This window comes from Microtus oregoni, unplaced genomic scaffold (genome assembly GCF_018167655.1).
Source record: "Microtus oregoni isolate MIOR12 unplaced genomic scaffold, Mior012 000048F_ref0000485, whole genome shotgun sequence".
Taxonomy (NCBI): Eukaryota; Metazoa; Chordata; class Mammalia; order Rodentia; family Cricetidae; genus Microtus; species Microtus oregoni.
Genome location: NW_024543222.1, coordinates 18509649 through 18527651, shown reverse-complemented (window position 1 = coordinate 18527651; position 18003 = coordinate 18509649). Strand labels below are relative to the sequence as shown.

The 18003-nt window shown below is 46.1% G+C and overlaps 1 protein-coding gene across 3 annotated transcripts in view; it reads left to right on the top strand.

Moving 5' to 3' along the window:
• Plekhm1 (pleckstrin homology and RUN domain containing M1) overlaps nt 1–18003 on the top strand; it is a 51922-nt gene that overhangs the window by 13788 nt on the left and 20131 nt on the right. For all 3 annotated transcript variants that reach the window (XM_041635878.1, XM_041635876.1, XM_041635877.1), the window contains exons 3-5: nt 942–1189; nt 3107–3733; nt 13036–13402. In XM_041635878.1, coding sequence (XP_041491812.1) covers nt 942–1189; nt 3107–3733; nt 13036–13402 — 1242 coding nt within the window. The remainder of the gene's footprint in view (nt 1–941; nt 1190–3106; nt 3734–13035; nt 13403–18003) is intronic.

The window sequence follows — 18003 nt, the reverse complement described above, 5'->3', positions numbered from 1 at the left end:
ATAATAATAATAAAAACTCTGAATTTGGAGTTAGCCTGGTCTACAGAATGAGTTCCAGGAGAGCCAGGTCTATGGAAACCCTCTAAAAATAAATAATAAATAAATAAATAAATGAAAGAAGAAGCAGTGTCCCAGTGTTATAGGTCATGTAATATCATTTCCATTTAACTTAGGGAACTGAGGCTCAGAGAGGTTAAGCGAGGTGTCTGCAAACAGAGCTGATACTGATGTAAGCCTTTGCCTTTCGCTTGGGCTCTTAGCTGATATAATTAGGCTCCTATGGTCTTTCCCCCCACTGTGTTGGGGATCTAACCCTGGGCTTGTGTCCGCTAAGCATATTCTCTAGCACTGAGCCACACCCCTAGTCCTTTCTTGGTTTTTGCTCTAAAGAAATATTCTCTGCCTCTTTAGCTTGTCTGCAGGATGCCCCCGAGCTAACATAGCTATGACTACATGGATCTGGTATTTCAATACAAGGCTAAAGGTCCATTAAAAAGAAAAGAAAAGAAAAAAAAGATTTGGACGAGAGAGATGCTTCAGTGATTAAAAGCTCTTGTTTTTGCAGAGGTCCTGGGTTTGATTCCTAGTACCTACATGATGGATAGTTTACAACCATCTGTAACTCCAGTTTCAGGGGATTTGATACCCTCTTCTAACCTCAGACACCAAGCACACATGTGGTACACATATATTATACATATAAGCCAAACACTCATACATAAAATAAAATTAATAATTCTAATTTTAAAAAAATGTACAAAACCATTTCTCTGTTTTCTGGATCTTGACTTGCCGCAGTAGCTAGTTTTGCAGCAGTCTCGGGTTCTGTACATAGGTGTGTTTGTGGTCACACGCATGGAAAAACAGGCCATGGGCTACATTCCAGGGACTTTGTGTAGGATTTACCCCTAAAGTCTGCCATTGTCTTCGACACCTCTTAGGTCATCAAGAAGAAGCTGGTGGGATCCGTGAAAGCCCTGCAGAAGCAGTATGTGTCTCTGGACACAGTGGTCACCAGTGAAGATGGAGATGCCAACACCATGTGCAGTGCACTGGAGGCCGTGTTTATCCACGGCCTGCATGCCAAGCACATCCGTGCCGAGGCCGGGGGGAAGAGGAAGAAGCACACTCAGCAGAAGCCTCTGCCTCAGCCTGTTTTCTGGCCCCTCCTGAAGGCCGTCACCCACAAGTGAGAAACCCTGGAGAGGGCTGGCGTCCTTGAGCTTCAGAGTGCAGGGCAGGCAACTCTCTTGAGGGAGGCAAAGTCAGAAACCACAGTGTTGTAGTGTAGGCACTGAGAGGTAGGGCTGGAGATGGACGGCCTTATAGGAAGGCTTATCTCCAGATCTGAGATGCTCTTCTCTCATCTAGAGCCTGTGGCTGCTTCTCACCAGTACTGTCGACCTCTGACTCCACTGGGCTGTCATGTGCTTGCTACCGAGTTGTGTGGCCTGAAAAGACTAAAATATTCTCTGGTCCTTTTAACGAGGAAAGTTTGCTGACCTTGCCTTTGAATGTTTGAGTTTCTACCTGCTAAACTTAGTTTTTAAAATGTTATGTATATGAGTATTTCCCTATAAATGTCTACTCTGTGTATGTGCCTGGTGCAGGGCACACAGCCAAAGAAGGGTGCAAGATCCTCTGGAACTGAGGCTGGAGATAACCGAGCCACTATATAGGTGCTAGGAATCACACCTGGTTCTAAACTTTATACTCATAATAAGTTGTGTCTGGCATTTAGCCAAGAAGCCAGATAGTGACTGAATATTCACTCCAAGGCCCTGTCTTTGACCTTGCTCTTGACTGCTTAGGCTCTAAGTTGGTAGGTAGCTGGCACTACCTCCACGCCATATGAAATGCCACCTCAGCCTGAAGATGCCATGCCATTCTCTGGTTTGCATTTTCCTTCCTGCTGCCACTGCCCTGCCTTGGGTTTTTAGCTCTCTTCTGAGTAACAACGGTTTTCTTTCTTTTTTAAATTTATGTGTATAAGTGTGTGTCTGTGTATATATGCCACATGCATGTGGGTGCCCAGGAAATCCAGGAGAGGTGATCGGATTCCTGGAGCTGGAGTTATAAGTGCTTGTGAGCCAGGCAGTATATACTGGGAACTGAACTCGGGTCCTCTGGAAGTGCAGCAAGTGCCATCTGTCCAGCCCCGGACAACGCTTTTACAGCTGTCTCTCTGTATCTTGGCAGTGTCTCATTGGTTCAGTTAGCCAGTCAACATGTACTGAGCTGCAGTTAGTTGGAGCTTAGCCACTGAGTCCAGAGGATGGTGGGTGCACTCCTGCACAGGACACTGCGGTAGCACGAGGGTTTATCTCAGACTGCAGCTTTGGGAACTGAGTTTCGTGCACCTAGAGTCCACTCTAATGTGTACTGCTGTGGTCAGCTCACTTCCCTGTGCAGAACCACTTAGCTCCCAAGCAGTTCACTAGGTCAAAGCCTTGAATGTGTGTCCGGCTAAGTTTTCCCAGGTGCTTAAGCTTAACAGCCAAGTAAGGGATCTTTTTCCCCATATAGCCTGATCAGGTGACAGTCAAGGCCCCTCTATTGCCTGGCTTTGTGACCTGCCAGCATCCTCCACCTGTTGTCATGGGAACTCTCCCAGTCCCCTGATAGGTCTGCTGCTTTTCTGCCCATTATGTCTTCTCTAATAGTCCATTGTGATGAAAGTTTGTCCATCTTTCTTTCTGGAAAGTCTTCAGGGCCTAACCCAGACAGTGCCCTTTTCTAAGCAGAAGCGAGGGCCCAGCCTCCCACTCCACCAACAAAGGGACTGAACTCCATGTATTTCTTGTGGCGGCAGTAGCCTGGGGCTGAGAGCATAGCTCAGAAGTAGAATGCACGCTTAGCACACGCAAGGCCCTGGCTTTATTCCCCAGGCTTTAGGGGTTGGGAGCTTAGCAAATATGTCCTGGCTTAGTAGAGGACATCTGGTAGCTGTAACTCAACAGCTCAGCTTTTCTGAATTCCCTGAGTCGTTACCCCAGAATTTGTTCTGTTTAAGTGTGTTTATGTTTGCAGTACTCACCACTGGTTCTTGCTAAGCAGTGACTTAAAACCGTGTCTCTGAGAATCGATCTGCTCTGTCCCTCTCCAGACACATCATCTCAGAGTTGGAACACCTGGTCTTCATCAACACAGATGTAGGCCGCTGTCGGGCCTGGCTGCGGCTGGCCCTCAATGATGGTCTGATGGAGTGCTATCTGAAATTGCTCCTGCAGGAGCCCGCACAACTGTGCGAGTACTATCAGCCCACAGCCCTGCTGCGGGATGCCGAAGAGGGCGAGTTCCTCCTGAGCTTCCTGCAGGGACTGACGTCCTTGTCCTTTGAACTCTCCTACAAGTCGGCCATCTTAAATGAGTGGACACTCACCCCACTGTCTCTTTCTGGGCTCTGTCCCCTCTCTGAACTCGAACCTCTCACTACCTCTGGGGCAGAATTACAGCGGAAGGAGTCTCTGGATTCCATTTCCCATTCCTCGGGCTCTGAGGACATCGAAGTCCAACACTCCGGCCACAAGATCCGCAGGAACAGGAAGCTCACTGCCTCTTCCCTCAGCCTGGACACGGCCAGTTCATCCCAGCTGTCCTGCAGCCTAAACTCCGACAGCTGCCTGCTCCAAGAGAACGGCTCCAAGAGCCCCGACCATTCTGAGGAGCCCATGTCCTACGACTCAGATCTGGGCCCGGCGAATGCTGATGACTCTGACAGGTCTCTGCAAGAGTGAGTAACCCTGCAGCCATTGCTCTGCTGCTGTGCATGGGCTTGTTGCAGGGTTCTGTGGGGTGTAAGGATGTCAGGAGACAGGCCTCTCAGTGTAACTGAGGAATAGCTCAGTGGGGAGATCAGATTGCTTTGGTTTTTTGAAATGTCTTCCCTCTGTAGTCCAGGCTACTGTACCAGGTTCTCCTGAGTGCTGGCATTAGAGGTGTGAGCCACCACTCCCAGCTAGAGAGTAGATTTAGAACTCAGAGTTGGACTTTGACCTTTCTGAGGTGCATATAAAATGTCTTTTTCATCTAGAGGGAATAGCAGTTCCCTCTAAATGCTGATAGTTCAGAGTGATACCCAACTTCCAGCAAATACAGTGGAGTGGAGTGTGTAGGCTGTGCCCTTCAGAACACCTGGCAGACACAGAACCTGAGACAAATGGGGACGAGTGAGTGTGAAGAGCGTGTAGAAGACTCTCTTAACTCATTCCGCCAAAGAGGGAACGTGGGGCCGAGCTGCACCCATCCCCAGTGCTAGACACGCTGAGCTGCACTGCCAGCCCCAGCAGGCCCTCTTCACCCCTCTACACTCCGCGCAGGACAGGGAGTCAAACCAGGCCTTACATGAACTAGGCAAGCTCTCTACCCCTGAACTACACTCCTAAACCCCAAAGCTTTTTGGGTTTCATTTAATTTTGTTTATTTTTGTGAGTCAGAGTCTCATACTGTAGCCCAGGCTGGCCTTGAACTCTGCTTCCAAGTTCCTAAATTTATCTGTAACAGAAACATTGTCTTTACTTTATTATTTTTTAAGTTTTCTTCCTGTTTCTTCCATGGCCTACAAAAGGTGGTGTGTGTGTGTTGCTGGTGTGTCGGAGTCTCTTCCTTCTCCTCTTATGTCTGTTGTTCCACTCAGTAGGCATTGAGTTCCGTCAGCTCCCAGAAGAGCTGGTTTGCAGTTTCCGCAGAGACTGTCTGCTAACACTCCGCCAGGAGTGTCCTATGATCCCTCAGCCCCACCAATGGAAAGTACTGAAAAGGTTACGGGCATTAGTAACTTTCTGTTGAGTTCAAGTCTGTGTTCCATCAACTCCTGTCTAGGACCTTTTCATTGCTACTGTACACCCTACAGCCTTGGTTCAGGCCCTTGCAAGTTGCCACCTGGCATAGGATCGACTCAGACCCAGTGATATGTGGGCAGGGCTCACAAAGACCTGGTGTCCAGACCTGCTCCACAATTTGCAAGTCAAGTAATGTAAGTCAAATCACTGATTCTTTTGGGCCATTTCTCCATCTTTAAAACAGAGATTTCTCATAGAGTGGTCTGAGCCAAATCATTGCCTGTGTAGTAAACATATGCAAGGAGGTACAGTTAAAAAAAAAAAAAAAAAACCTGCCGGCACGATCGCTCCCTGGTGTGGGGAAGGGGAAGGTTTCTATTGTAAATAATAGAGAGACAATACCAAGAGGCATCTGAAAGAAATCAGAGAAGAGAGAGAAAGCAATCGACTGAACATGGCAGCAGACTGGACACCGCCAGGGCTATCTATCTGTGGGAGAAGGGAGAACAGCTAGAGACAAAAAGCAGAGAGAGGGGAGTGAGAACCTTGCCCTTAGAGCGGACAAATGGGCATCTGGGAGGAGGAAAACCTGGGTGGGTGAGAAGATCTGGGATGCTAGTGTGGACTTCGGAATGGAATGTATGGTATGTACTTGTGGTGCTGAGGGAGCCTGGAGGCCAGTATGTGCTTTGCTATGCAGCTACAGGTTTATGTCAATGGATCTGTATGTCCCTTCTGCCAGAGGTAAGGGAAATGACTCCTTATGGTAGATGGGAACTGGGTTTACAAGTTGCTGAGGAATGCTGACTTTTTTTTTTTTTTTTGAGACAGGATTTCTCTGTGTAGCTTTGGAGCCTGTCCTGGAACTCTGTAGACCGGGCTCATCTCAAACTCACAGAGATCTACCTATCTCTGCCTCCCAAGTGCTGGGATTAAAAAGTGTGCTGGCTTTTTTCTAACCACCAGAAATCCTCCCATAGTCTAGGTTGAGCTCTCATTTCTGGACCACCTTTTAGAGTTTGTGGGATTAGAGTTTTCTTTAGACCTGACAGTCAGTTGCTCATGTGAAAATGGTAGACTCCAGAGGTAGAGTCCATGCGATAGCAATTTCAGATGTCAGATGAGGAGTTTAGATTGAGCACATTGGGGAGAAACCCCAAGGAGCCACCTCTGCCTTGATAAATGCTGGGGTGGGGGTGATCTAACGTTTCTTAGGCTAGCTTACCTCGCTCAGGCCTTCTCTTTGTCATGTGCCTTACCTTTATCTCTCATGAGTCTCAAGACTGGAAAGTTCCAGCATAAGGTCTTTGAGTCAGTGGCTATCCACCCTGTCTGGGAATCATTGACTTGGTTCTTATGGGGAAACTCTGAAAGAACTGAGGGTCAGGATGTATAGATAAGCACCAGACAATGATGTGAGTAACTGGAGCCTTGACCACACTGAGGCAATGCAGGGTCAGTGCTGTCATTTTCAGAGCCAGGCCTCAGAGTTACCCTCTGGGGGAGGGGAGTATGCTACACCTTCATGTAGAGGTCAGAGGGCAACTTTCTGGAGTTAATTCTTTCCTTCCACCATGTGAGTTCAGCAGACCAAAATCAGGTCCTCAGGCTTCACAGTAGGTGTTTCTGCTTGCTGAGCTGTCTCCCTGGCCCAGCATTTAAAAAAAAAAAAAAAACATGAGGTCTTACCATATATCCTAGGCTGGTCCTGAACTCTTGATCTGCCAGAGCTGGGCTCACAGAAAAGCACCACCACACTTGGCGTGATGTTAGCTTGTAAGCTGCAGGGATTAGCATTTCTACATCCTCAGCAGCGCTTCGGTTGAGTTTGTTCCTTATGATACTTGAATATTTAAGTTAATTAGGCATACATATCCTGTCCTTAATGTTTCAGCTCTTAAAACATCTACAGGTTGAACGAAGTACAAAACATGACTTCAAAATAAACCTTTCTCGTTTTCTCTAAGGGTTCTGTTTGCAGAGAGTAAATTGTGGCTTGCCCTGTGGGCAGAGGGCTGAATGTTCTTTGGGTCTGGACTATGGTTATAGAGGGTTGTGGACTCAGGCGCTAGACTGCTTGGGCTGTCCACTTACCAGCCTTCTGTTTCCTTGGTGTTGACCATCCCCCCTGACCAGTGCTGTCTTTCCACTGCAAACTTTGTCAACGTTTGTCAGATGTCATTTTCCAAGGGAAGTGACTCAGCGTTGGAGTTCACACTGCGCTTTCTTCAGTGACCCTTACTTTAGAGTGAAACAGAGCCACGCACGTTCCAGCAGCATGAGGGTCTGCCTGGCTCGGCAGAACTGCTCTCCAAGGTGTACACACCTCTGTGAGCACACATGTACGGATGCACAGACAGGAGGCTGGGGAGAAGTCTGGCTGGAAAAGTACTCATCTTACCTGAACTGAGTCCCCAGAACCCATGTCGAACAATCTGGGAGTGGTGGTGCCCGTTTGTAACCCCAGTTTTCTGAAGGCAGAGCCAGGTGGATCCCTGGAGCTCGCTGCCAGCCAGCAAACTTACTAGGCTGGCTGCAGGCCATGAGAGATGATGCGTGAGGAATGATAACTGAGGTTCCTCAAGCCTGCACACGCGCTTGTACCTGCACATACATCTCTCTGTCTCTCCCACAAACCAGAAACGGGAGGAAGAGAAGAACCCAGCATTTTCCACTCCCTAGAAGTAACACTCTTAGATTTTCCTTGAATTTTTTTCGTTTATTTATTTATTTATTTTATATTTCGAGACAGGGTTTCTTTGTAGCTTTGGAGCCTGTCCTGGAGCTAGCTCTTGTAGACTAGGCTGACCTCGAACTCACAGAGATCCCCCACCTGGCGTGCTGGGATTAAAGGCGTGTGCCGCTGCCACCCGGCAGTTTTTTTTCTTTTGAGCAGGAGAGCCAGTACTGGGAGCTGAACCTAGAGTTCATTTATGCTGGTCAAACTCTACCACTGAGGTATATCCCTAACTTTCCTGAGTCTCATTGTGTAGCTCTTGCTCTCCTGCAATTCACTTATATGGACAAGGCAAGCCGCAAACTCACAGAGATCTGCCTGCCTCTGCCTCCCAAGTGCTGGGATTAAAATGTGCACCATTATGCTCAACCATTTTTGAAACAAGGTCTCCCTAGGCTACCCATGAACTCACTGTGAAGTTCAGGCTGGTCTTGAATTTAGGATCCTCCTGCCTGGGCAGCCTCAGAAGAATTACAGGTAAGAGCCACTGTCCTGCACTTCTTGATTTTGTTTGTTTGTTTGTTTGTTTGTTTGTGAGATAGCATCTCACTTTGTGGTCTTGGTTGTACTTGAACTATTAGGTAGACCAGGCTAGCCTTGAGCCACCACGCCTGGCTTGATAAGTTGTCCCCTCACTCAAGCCCCCCATAGTATTAGAAAATAATTTCATTTTGGCATTTTCATATAAGCCTATGTTCTTGATCACACCCTCTTCTATTATACCCTCTTTTCCTTTTTCCCTGGTTTTCTTCCTTTTCCCATACAGCATCCCTGTGATTTTTCCCTCTCTGATTTCATTGTCTTTTTTAAAACCTAGATCCTCTATGTGGGTGAAAATATACAGTGCACGTCTTTCTGAGTCTTAGTTCTCATGCCATGATTGCCTCAGTCCCATCCATTCTCCTGTACCTGGTGCGGTTTTCCTCTAGTTTGCAGCTGTGTGCCTACCGCGTTTTTCTTACCCAGCCATCTGCGGGTGAGTAGCTGGGCTGCCTCTGACTGAGCCGATGTCAGCAGTACTGCTCAAGAGCTGGAGACCTAGTGTGGCTGGTGGGATGTAATTGTTCTCTTTTTGTTTGTTTGAGGAACCCCCCCATGCTGATTTTCACAGTTCTAGACTAATACTGTATAATATAAAGGTTCCTTTCCTCCTCACATCTGCTGCTTATTTATTTTTTTACATTTTTTTATATTTATGTTTTGTCTAAATGTATGTTTGTATACCACATGTATGCAGTACCTCTGGAGTCCAGAAGAGGGCACCAGATCCCCTGGGTCTAGAGTAATAGGCATTTGTGAGCCACAATGTAGGTGATAGGAATCCAGCCCTAGACTCTTAACTGCTGAGCTGTCTTTCTTATGAAGATAAGATAATCATGTTCACACATCATAAAATTCACCGTTTTTTTTTTCCTCTCAGATTTTTAAGATAGGATCTTGTTATGTAGCCTGACATGGAACTCACTGTGTAGACCTCAAACTCATCACAATCCTCCTGCCTCTGCTTTAGTGCTGTAATTACAGACATGAGCCAAAATGCTCAGTTGCAAGATCATTACTGTGCAACTCAAGGCCATTTTTATGTCATGGAAGGAAAGGGCAGTTCTCGCCCGTTCTGGACATTTGTGCGAACAGAACCTTGTACTGTGTAGCCTTTTGTAGCCGGTTCCTTGTACTTAGTTTAACATCTTCAGGATTCATCCACACCATGGCATGCATCATGTCTGAATACTTTCCCATTTGGTGTGTGTGCCCCGGTTGGTCGTGCTCCTGTTAACCAACTGCTCTCCAGCTTTGGCTCTGAAGGTAATGGTGCTGAGCAGATAGTGGTGAGCTGTCGTGTCCAGACTTCGGCTGGACATGTTTTGATTCTCTTAGAGAAGAGTTGCTGGGCCACATGGAACTCTGAGGAGCTACCAAACTGTTCCTATATAGCAATGGTATATTCTTACTATTAACATACAACAGCTAATTCCTTAGCTGGAAATGAGAGCAGTAGAGGCAGGAGACTTAGAAGTTCAAGGCCAACCTTGGCTAAATAGCAAGTTTGAGATTCTGTCTACAAAAAATAAATTTAAAAAAGTTAATTTCCCCAAATTTTTGCCAGCATTGTTGTTCTTCATTGTGGCCATCCTAGTGAGTATAAAGTAGTACATCCTCACGGCTGTTTGCATTTCCCTGGTGGCCAGTGGTGTAGAGCGCCCTACCATGCACTTACTGAAGATGTCTTCACAGAAGTATTTTCGGTCTCTTTGTCCATTTTAGCTTCAGTTATTTGTCATTTTACTGCTGGTTGTAGGAATTTTTGCTCTGAGAGACCACTTGTTTGTTTCTCAGCTGCCCAGCAGCTCAGATCCAGAATAATCACACAGAAACCATATTATTTAAATCATTGCTTGGCCCATTAGCTCTAGCTTCTTATTGGCTAATTCATACATCTTAATTTAACACATTTTTAGTAATCTGTGTATCACCACGTAGCCGTGGCTTACTGGGTAAAGTTCCCAGCATCTGTCTCTGGCGGGGGTTCATGGCTCCACCTCCTTTCTCCCAGCATTCAGCTTAGTTTTCCCCGCCTAGCTCTTTCCGCCTGCTATAGATCGAAACAGTTTCTTTATTCAACAATGGTGTTCATAGCATACAGAGGGGACTCCCCTATCACCTCCCCTTTTCTGTTTAAATAAAAAGGAAGGTTTTAACTTTAAAATAGTAAAATTACATACAACAAAACAGGTGTCAAGCAAGAATTACAGTTATAATATTTATATCTACTTTATCTTTTATCATATCTAAGGAAAACAATAACTATAAATTCTTCAACTCCATCAAAGACTCCAGACGGATATAATATTACCTAAGTTAATAGGAAGTGCATTATAAGCAACTTCCAAAACTCTAAAAATGACAGAGACATCTTGCTGCCTGGGCAGTCACTCCAAGTTCTTCTGTACCATTGGGGCATCCATATCCAGCCTACAGGCCCATAGTATCCAGGAGACTTTTCCATGAAGCAGGAAATTTCAAAGACAGTTTTATCTATATTGGCAGTTTGTCAATCACTTTCTTCTGTGTCCTGTGGAATGTCTGGCAGACTCTTATGAAGCAGGAACCCTGAAGGATGGTCTCACCTTTAGGCAAGTTCAGCAGTCATTTCTCTGTGGGTCCTGCATGTCTAGTTCATATAGTATAACTTCAAGCAGTCCAGGCAAGAACAGTTTCTTGCCCAAATGGCTAGCCAACTCTGTAAGGAGCCTCTTCGATGTCCATCATCCTCTTGAAGTAATTGGTGCTGCCAGGAGCAGATGCATCTCACTGTCATGAAAAGTCCTAAATTCTTGAAACACTTTAAATGTCATATTCTGTAGTCTTTGAAAGATTTGAAGTATCCCTATCCATCTGAAATGCATCTCTGTACAACTAGAAAATCAACTAACATGACTACAAGCTTGACTATTATAGATGACTCTCTACCTATATTTCTTAATTATACATTACATTTTTAAATGAGCTGCACAATCACAATACCTTGATCAAGAGCAGAAATTTATATACACACAGTATAACAAAATTGACCTTAAATTTGTATCAGTAAACTGAAATCCATACCAATGCAAATCTTTATAGCATATCCCCCTTTAAATGTCAACAAACATTTATAGACAATATCAACAAATTTTGATATATTCTGAGTATTGGATGGTACAAGTCTTTCCCCTTATATTGTCATTTCTGTCTTTCTTCCCCTCAGGATGGCAATCAAATCTAGGACTTTACATATAATAGCAAGTGTTCTACCACTCTGAGCTGTGCATCCCAGCCCCTCCATCTCTCTTCTCTTTTATTGTGTGTGTGCTACTGTTGTGGTGGTGGTGGTGGTGGTGTTTTTAGACAGGGTTTTACTTTGTAGATTGGAACTTATTGTGTTTGAGACAGGGTTTCTCTGTGTAGCCCTGGCTATCCTGGAACTCACTCTGTAGACCAGGCTGGCCTCAAACTCAGAGCTCCATCTGCCTCTGCCTCCCAAGTGCTGGAATCAAAGGCATGTGCCACCACTGCCCGGCCACTTTTTTGATAGTATTTTATGAATCATGAAAGTTTGATTTTTGCAAGGCATGGCAGTGCCTGCTTACAATCCTGTCACTCGGGGAGCTGAAGCAGAAGAATCCGCCTGAGTTACCTGGAAAGACCCTGTCTCACACAGAAGGTTTTTAATTTTGATGAAACCCAGTTTATTATTTGACCGATTGCTTCTGGTTTAGATGTCACATCTGAGAATTACCTAACTCAAAGACACACTTATATCTATATTTTCTTGTAAGAGTTTCATAGCTTCAGCTCTTACACTGAGGTCTTTAGTGCATTTGAGGTAAGTTTGTAAGTGGTGGGACTAGGTTTCCAACTTTATTCTTTTCCATGATTGGCTCCTCTTCACAGCACCATTTGTTGCAAAGACTGTTTGTTCTCTTAGCCCCCTGGAATGTGCTGGCATCCGTGTGAAAATGTGGTTGTAACGGCTTGGTTTGGTGACACCTGCTGACTCTGTTGTCTTGGAATGTCAGTGGGATTGGCATGGGGTAGGCGAGGGCAGAGCTCTGGTGAACAGGCAAGTGCTTTGCCTCCCAGGATCATTTCCGTCGACCCAAACTGAGGGGCACTTACTCCATCTAAGCTGGCGTGAGCTCAGGCCATCTTTACGCTGCAGGCAGCCTTGTTGCCCTCTGAACCAGCATTTATCCTTAGTGTGCTTGTTCTGTAAGTGAAAGAGGAAATAACCAATAGTTTGTCTTAAAAACGTAACTTGGATTCCCAGAAGCCTAGGAGAGGGAGGAGCAGTCACTAGCCAGGGCACATTGCAGAAGGCCCAGAAGTATACACATGTGAGTGCAAAAGCAGTAATGTTGGCTCTCTGTGGTCCCTCGGAGGGGACAAGGGGCAGTAACCTCACAAGGAGACATCAGAAAGTTACACCCTTGGGTTTGTGCTCACCCTTCCATACCATGTGGGAAATCACCGAGCTCCGGCAGAGGTTTTGGGGACATGAAGCTTCTCTATATCTAGGAAGCCTTTGAGGATCTTTGTGCCTCACTATAGCCCTCATGCCCCATGACTGTCCGCTCTCTCAGAGAGCAGACTCTCAGTGCCTCAGCTCTTAGCTATCGAGGAGCCCCATGCTAAGGCTCTACCACAGATGACACTAGGGGAGCCATTGTCCACACACCCACATTTGGCCAACCAGATTGACCCACACTGTTCAGTTTCTCAGCTCCCAGCTCCCACTCAATCTAATCCTCATTTCTGCCGTGTGAATGTGCTCACCGGCCCCCCACTGTGTCCCAAGTCCTGGTGTCAGTGAGGAGCGCCAGAGGAGGCCTGTGTGGGAGCTGAGGAATGGAGTGAGTAGTTAGAGTGTTGTTTGGTTTGGTTTTAAATTTCTATTCTTACCACTGCTCCAGTAGCCGTGGACATCCTAGTCACCAACTTGTCACACAGGTTTGTTGTTTGTTTAAAAACTTCTAGGGTATTGTCAGAATTCAGCAAAGCCCAGGTAAACTCCGTGCCAAGCAGCGGACCAAGCCAAGAGACAGAGACCGCCACCACGCTCCAGACCCCACTGTCCCTCCACAGCCTAGCTACACAGCTGCGCTTTGAGGAGCCTGCAGATCTTCCTGCCCACGTTCCCTCTGGGACCCCAAGTGGTGGCCACCCCCAAGAGACCCCAGACGTGCAGCAGCTGGGCACTTTCCAAGCTGCCCCTGCAGAGAGCTCTTCAGACCAGCAGCCTCCTAGTCCTGTGGACCGAACAGCTGGCCAAGGGAGTGGTCAGCTGGCCCTGGAATGTGATGGATTTGGACCGAAGCTTGTGGTTTCCTCTCCTGCCAGTCCGGTGAGTGTCAAGGCTGTTCTGGGGAGTCTCGGGAATGACTCAAAGCTGAAGTTTCCCCATCCGGTGACCAGAGTGGTTCTGCCATCTCGTTAGCTTCCCTGTCCTGACTGGGGCAGTATTATCAGCATGGTGATGATGAACTAATGTGTCTTGGTGTGTCAGTAGTAGAGAGGAACCGGGCATTGCACTGATGGATTCCCATAAACATCTCTTCTTGTCGTCACACCCAGTCCGTGAGGAAAGTGATTCCCATCTCATACCACACTCTGCTTGGATTTTGTTGTTTGGGTTTTTATTGTTTTTTGGCAGGCACCATACACTGTTCGACCTCTGTTGTCAAGCTACCACCATTCACTCTGGGAGTGACTCCAAGTTTACACTCTTGGAGAAGCCATTTCACGTGCCTAAGCTTTGGTTTTCTTTTTACTACTTAAAATAATTTTTATAAGTACCCTCTAAAAATACTCATTTTTCACATGGCCCAGGTCGTGAACTTTGTGGTCAAATGTGGCAGTCACTAAACCAACAGTGGCTATTAGGCACTCAGATGTGTCCCAACCAGATGGCTCTGGTCATGCATGTATCTATAATCTCAGTGCTTTGAGGTGGAAGCAGGAAGGTCTTGAATTGAAGGCTGCATAGTGAGATACTGTTTCTAAAAAAAGAAAGGAAAATGTGGCCAGTCTAGATTTAGGCATGGTGTGTAAAATAAGCACTGTCACACTGACTTACTGGGTGCAATTCACACCACATGGGAGTGTAACTCAGTGATTTTTGGTTTGCTTATAATTGTAGAGCTATCACTACTATGTAATTTTAGAACATTTAAGTCACCCATTTAAAGAAACTTTATTAACGGTTATTCCCCTCAACCTCAGACAACCACTGTTTGGTCTCCATAGATTTATCTGTTCTGGAAATTTCATATAAATGGAATAACATGTTTTTGTGATTGACTTCAGCTGTTTGTGTATATGTGCACACGTACGTGTGGAACCCATAGGGATACTGCTGCATACATGGGTGCTGAGGATCCTAAATTAAGTCTTCATGTTTGTGTGGCAAACATTTTACTGACTGAGCCATCTTCCCATGCCCCTAAGCATGATGGTTTAAAAATTAATTCAGTTGAATATGATGGGTCATGTCTGTTAGCCTAGCACACAGGAGGCAGAGGCAGGAAGATCATGAGGCCAAATTAGTCTGCATAAAAAGACCCTATTTCAAAAATAAACCAATAACAGTGTTTGCCAACGTTACAGCATGTGTCAGTTCTTCATCCCTGTTTCTGCTGAGTAATAAATACTCCATGATATTTTCCAGTGTGTGACTAAGTCATGTGATATTTATGTGTTGTTGGGCATTTAGGTTATTAATGCTTTTTGGATGCTACAAATAGTGTTATAAACATGGGTGTGCAAGATTTCTTATGGCCATGCTTTTAATTTTCTTAGGTACATAAAAATCTATTAGTAGAATTTTTGGATCATATAGTAACTCTATTTTTAACCTTTTGTGGAACTGCCAAATTGTTTTCCAAAGCAGCTGGCCTAGTCTACATTTCCAGCAGTGCGTTTCTCAGCATTGCTACCAACAGCTGTAATTATCTAGTTTCAAACAGTTCTATTATTATAGCCATCCTGGCAGATGAGAAGTGGTAGCTCGTGGTGTTTTTAATCTCTAGGTTTCTGTTGATTAAAGAATGCCCTTTCCTTTGCTTATAGAAGACCATATAAGCACCATAACGTTCTATTTTTTAATTTTTATTTTATGTGTATGGGTGTTTTGCATGCATGAATGTATGTATGTATGTGCACCGCATTGTTCCTGGTGTTCACAGAGGCCAGAAAAGGACATTTGATTCCCTGTAACTGGAGTTACAGATGGCTGTGAATCACCATGTGGGTGCTGGGAATCAAACCAGAGTCCTCTGGAAGAGCAGCCAGTGCTCTTAACCACTGAGCCATCTCTCCAGCCCATTTTTAAGTTGAATTCATGTGCTTTGTTTTTTGGGTTTTGTTCTGGTTTTGTTTTCTGATTTTTGAGACAGGGTCTCATTTAGCTAATGCTGACCTCATACTGATCATGTTCCAAGCCGTGCTTGGTCGTGAGATAGCAGTCAACTTGTTGTTTACTTACATCTATTGATTGAGTGTGTGTGTGCATGTGAAAGTGTGTATGTGGCCCCTTAAGTGTGCTATAGCACACAAATGGAGATCAGAGGACATCTTCCGGGGGTCAGTTATCTCCTTCCACCGTGTGGTTTCTGGGGATCAATCTCAAGTCGTCGGGTTTGGCTATAGGTACCTTACCCACTGAGCCACCTCTCTGGCTTCAATTTATATTTTTCTATGTGGACATCTGCTTGATCTACCTCAAAGTATTGACTCTGACTATGAAAATTATGTAATTCTATAACTGAGTCAGATTCTCTGTATTTACCCTTTTGAAAATGGTTCTAGATTTACTCCTGGAAGATGCATTTTATGAGGCCTCAACTAGGCAATCATAAAGATGTGCCGAAGGTTGGAAGGTCTGCAGACAGGATGCTTTAAGGAGTGGCTGTCTGGAGCTCCCAAGTGTGACCTTGACCTCATCACAGACCTTGTGCCTCAGAGTCCCAGAGATGATGGGACTGGGTAGCTGACCTCTCAACATAATTCTTCCCCGTCCATAGAGTTGACCGTCTAGCTTCCTGTCAGCACCCTAGATAAAGCAGGTTCCTTATAGGCTCCAACTTTTACAGTAACTGTCCCCTGTGCCTGGACCCTTCCCGACTGTCCCCTGTGTCTTAGTGCTGTCCCAGCCTTTTTGCCCCCCAGGTCTGAAAAGCACCATCCCCGTGGCTGTCTTTGTTATCTGTTCTACCTTATTTAGAAGGCAGAATTCATCAATCTCTCTTTGGTTGTCTTTTGTTGTTGGCAGGGTTAGTCTAGTCACCATCAAGCTTTTACAGCCCTGAGAACCATTCAGCCTTTCTTTGTCAAATGTTTGTTTATAATCATTCTGCACAAAGCATTGACTGTGAGCCAAGCACCATGATAGATGCTAGGGATGCAGCGATGAAACAGGACGGACAAGAGTCCTGGCCTTTGGGGTCAGCCACCAGATTAGACAACTGATGATGTATTGTAATTACACTACAGCTAAGTGCTGGGGAGGAGGGGAGTGGGGAGCTCCTCTGGGTGACTAAGCCTGGCCTATCACTGTCCCACACACTGTGTGTTTGTGGCTTGGGATCCCCTCCTGCAGTTGTGCACACAGGCATAACGAGGACAGCCTGAGCAGAAAGTCCAGTCCTTCTGAAGATGATCCAGAGACAATTGTATCCCTTAACCATCGTCTCCTGGTACCTAATAGCGCAAGGCGGCATCCCTCTGGCTTGAATTTGTAATGGCAGATGCTGCTCTGATGTAGTTCCCAGGCCAGTGGTGATCTCCTTACAGTTTGAAGGAACAGAGCTGGCCAGATATGAGGCCCTAAGCAGGCAGACATGGGAGGGTGGCAGAACGAGGTAAGAGAAAAGGGAAACAGATGGTGATCATGTGATTGCCATGATCCATTGTTGCTCAGGTATTCTTTCTCTGCCCCGCCCCATGAAGCAGATACACCCTCAGTGCTCCCTCAGTGGGACCTGCCCCACTGTTTCCTGTTGTTGTTTGAGAGGAACAGATCCTTTCTCTAGAGAATCATCTCCCGGTGGCTGCTTTGAGGTCAGGGGACTCTGAACATTTCTTAGTAGTCTCCACAGACACACACACACACACACACACACACACACACACCACGAACCTATGAATCCCCAGTTGTCTCCATCCCTCCTGATCCTTCCACCCACCTCTGTTTTACAGTGAAGGAAGTTGGGTAGTCAGGAGTTCGTCCTTTAGACCAGAAGATGGCTCAGTGAGTCAAAATACCTGCCACACAAGTCTAGCGACCCGAGTTCCATCACTGGAACCCAAATAAAGGTGGATAGAGACAACTGACTCCACGGAGTTGTTCACACTCTTGTGCAAATGAAAGGTCTCCTATCTTTTATGACTCAATGCCCTGCATTTTTGCTTGAAATTATCAAGAAAAATGATATTTGGGAACAGCCTTACAGGATGGAGGTGAGCAGGTTTCACTGAATAGGGTGATACGCTGCCTGGGAGATGAGAGGATGTGAGCAGGGGGCTTCCAGTGGTGAGAGGTGACCCCTGGTGGAATCCTAAAGGATAGAGCCCTCTCCTCCTGGGGCTTGCACAGGGCAGGATCACCAGGTGTGTGTGAGGTCACCAGGATGGCCATGTGGCTCCTGGGAGCTATTCCTCACACCCATTTTCCTCGGGGAATCATCTGGGTCTTGGTGACCCAGACATTCTTTGTTTAGACCAGTTTTGCATGGTCCCTAGCAGCCACCCTTCTGACACATCATCCTGTCCCTAGTGGAAGGAAGCACCTGCCATCTCTGAAAGTCACATGAAGAGGCCCTGGGGGCCGGTTCTGGAGCTCCCCCCAGTGCCTGAATCAGAACTTGCCTCTTTGCTTCAGGAGTCTTGTCACATCTGAATGCACTAAACTGTCCAGACCAGCCTGAACCCGCCTCCCTGTCTACATCA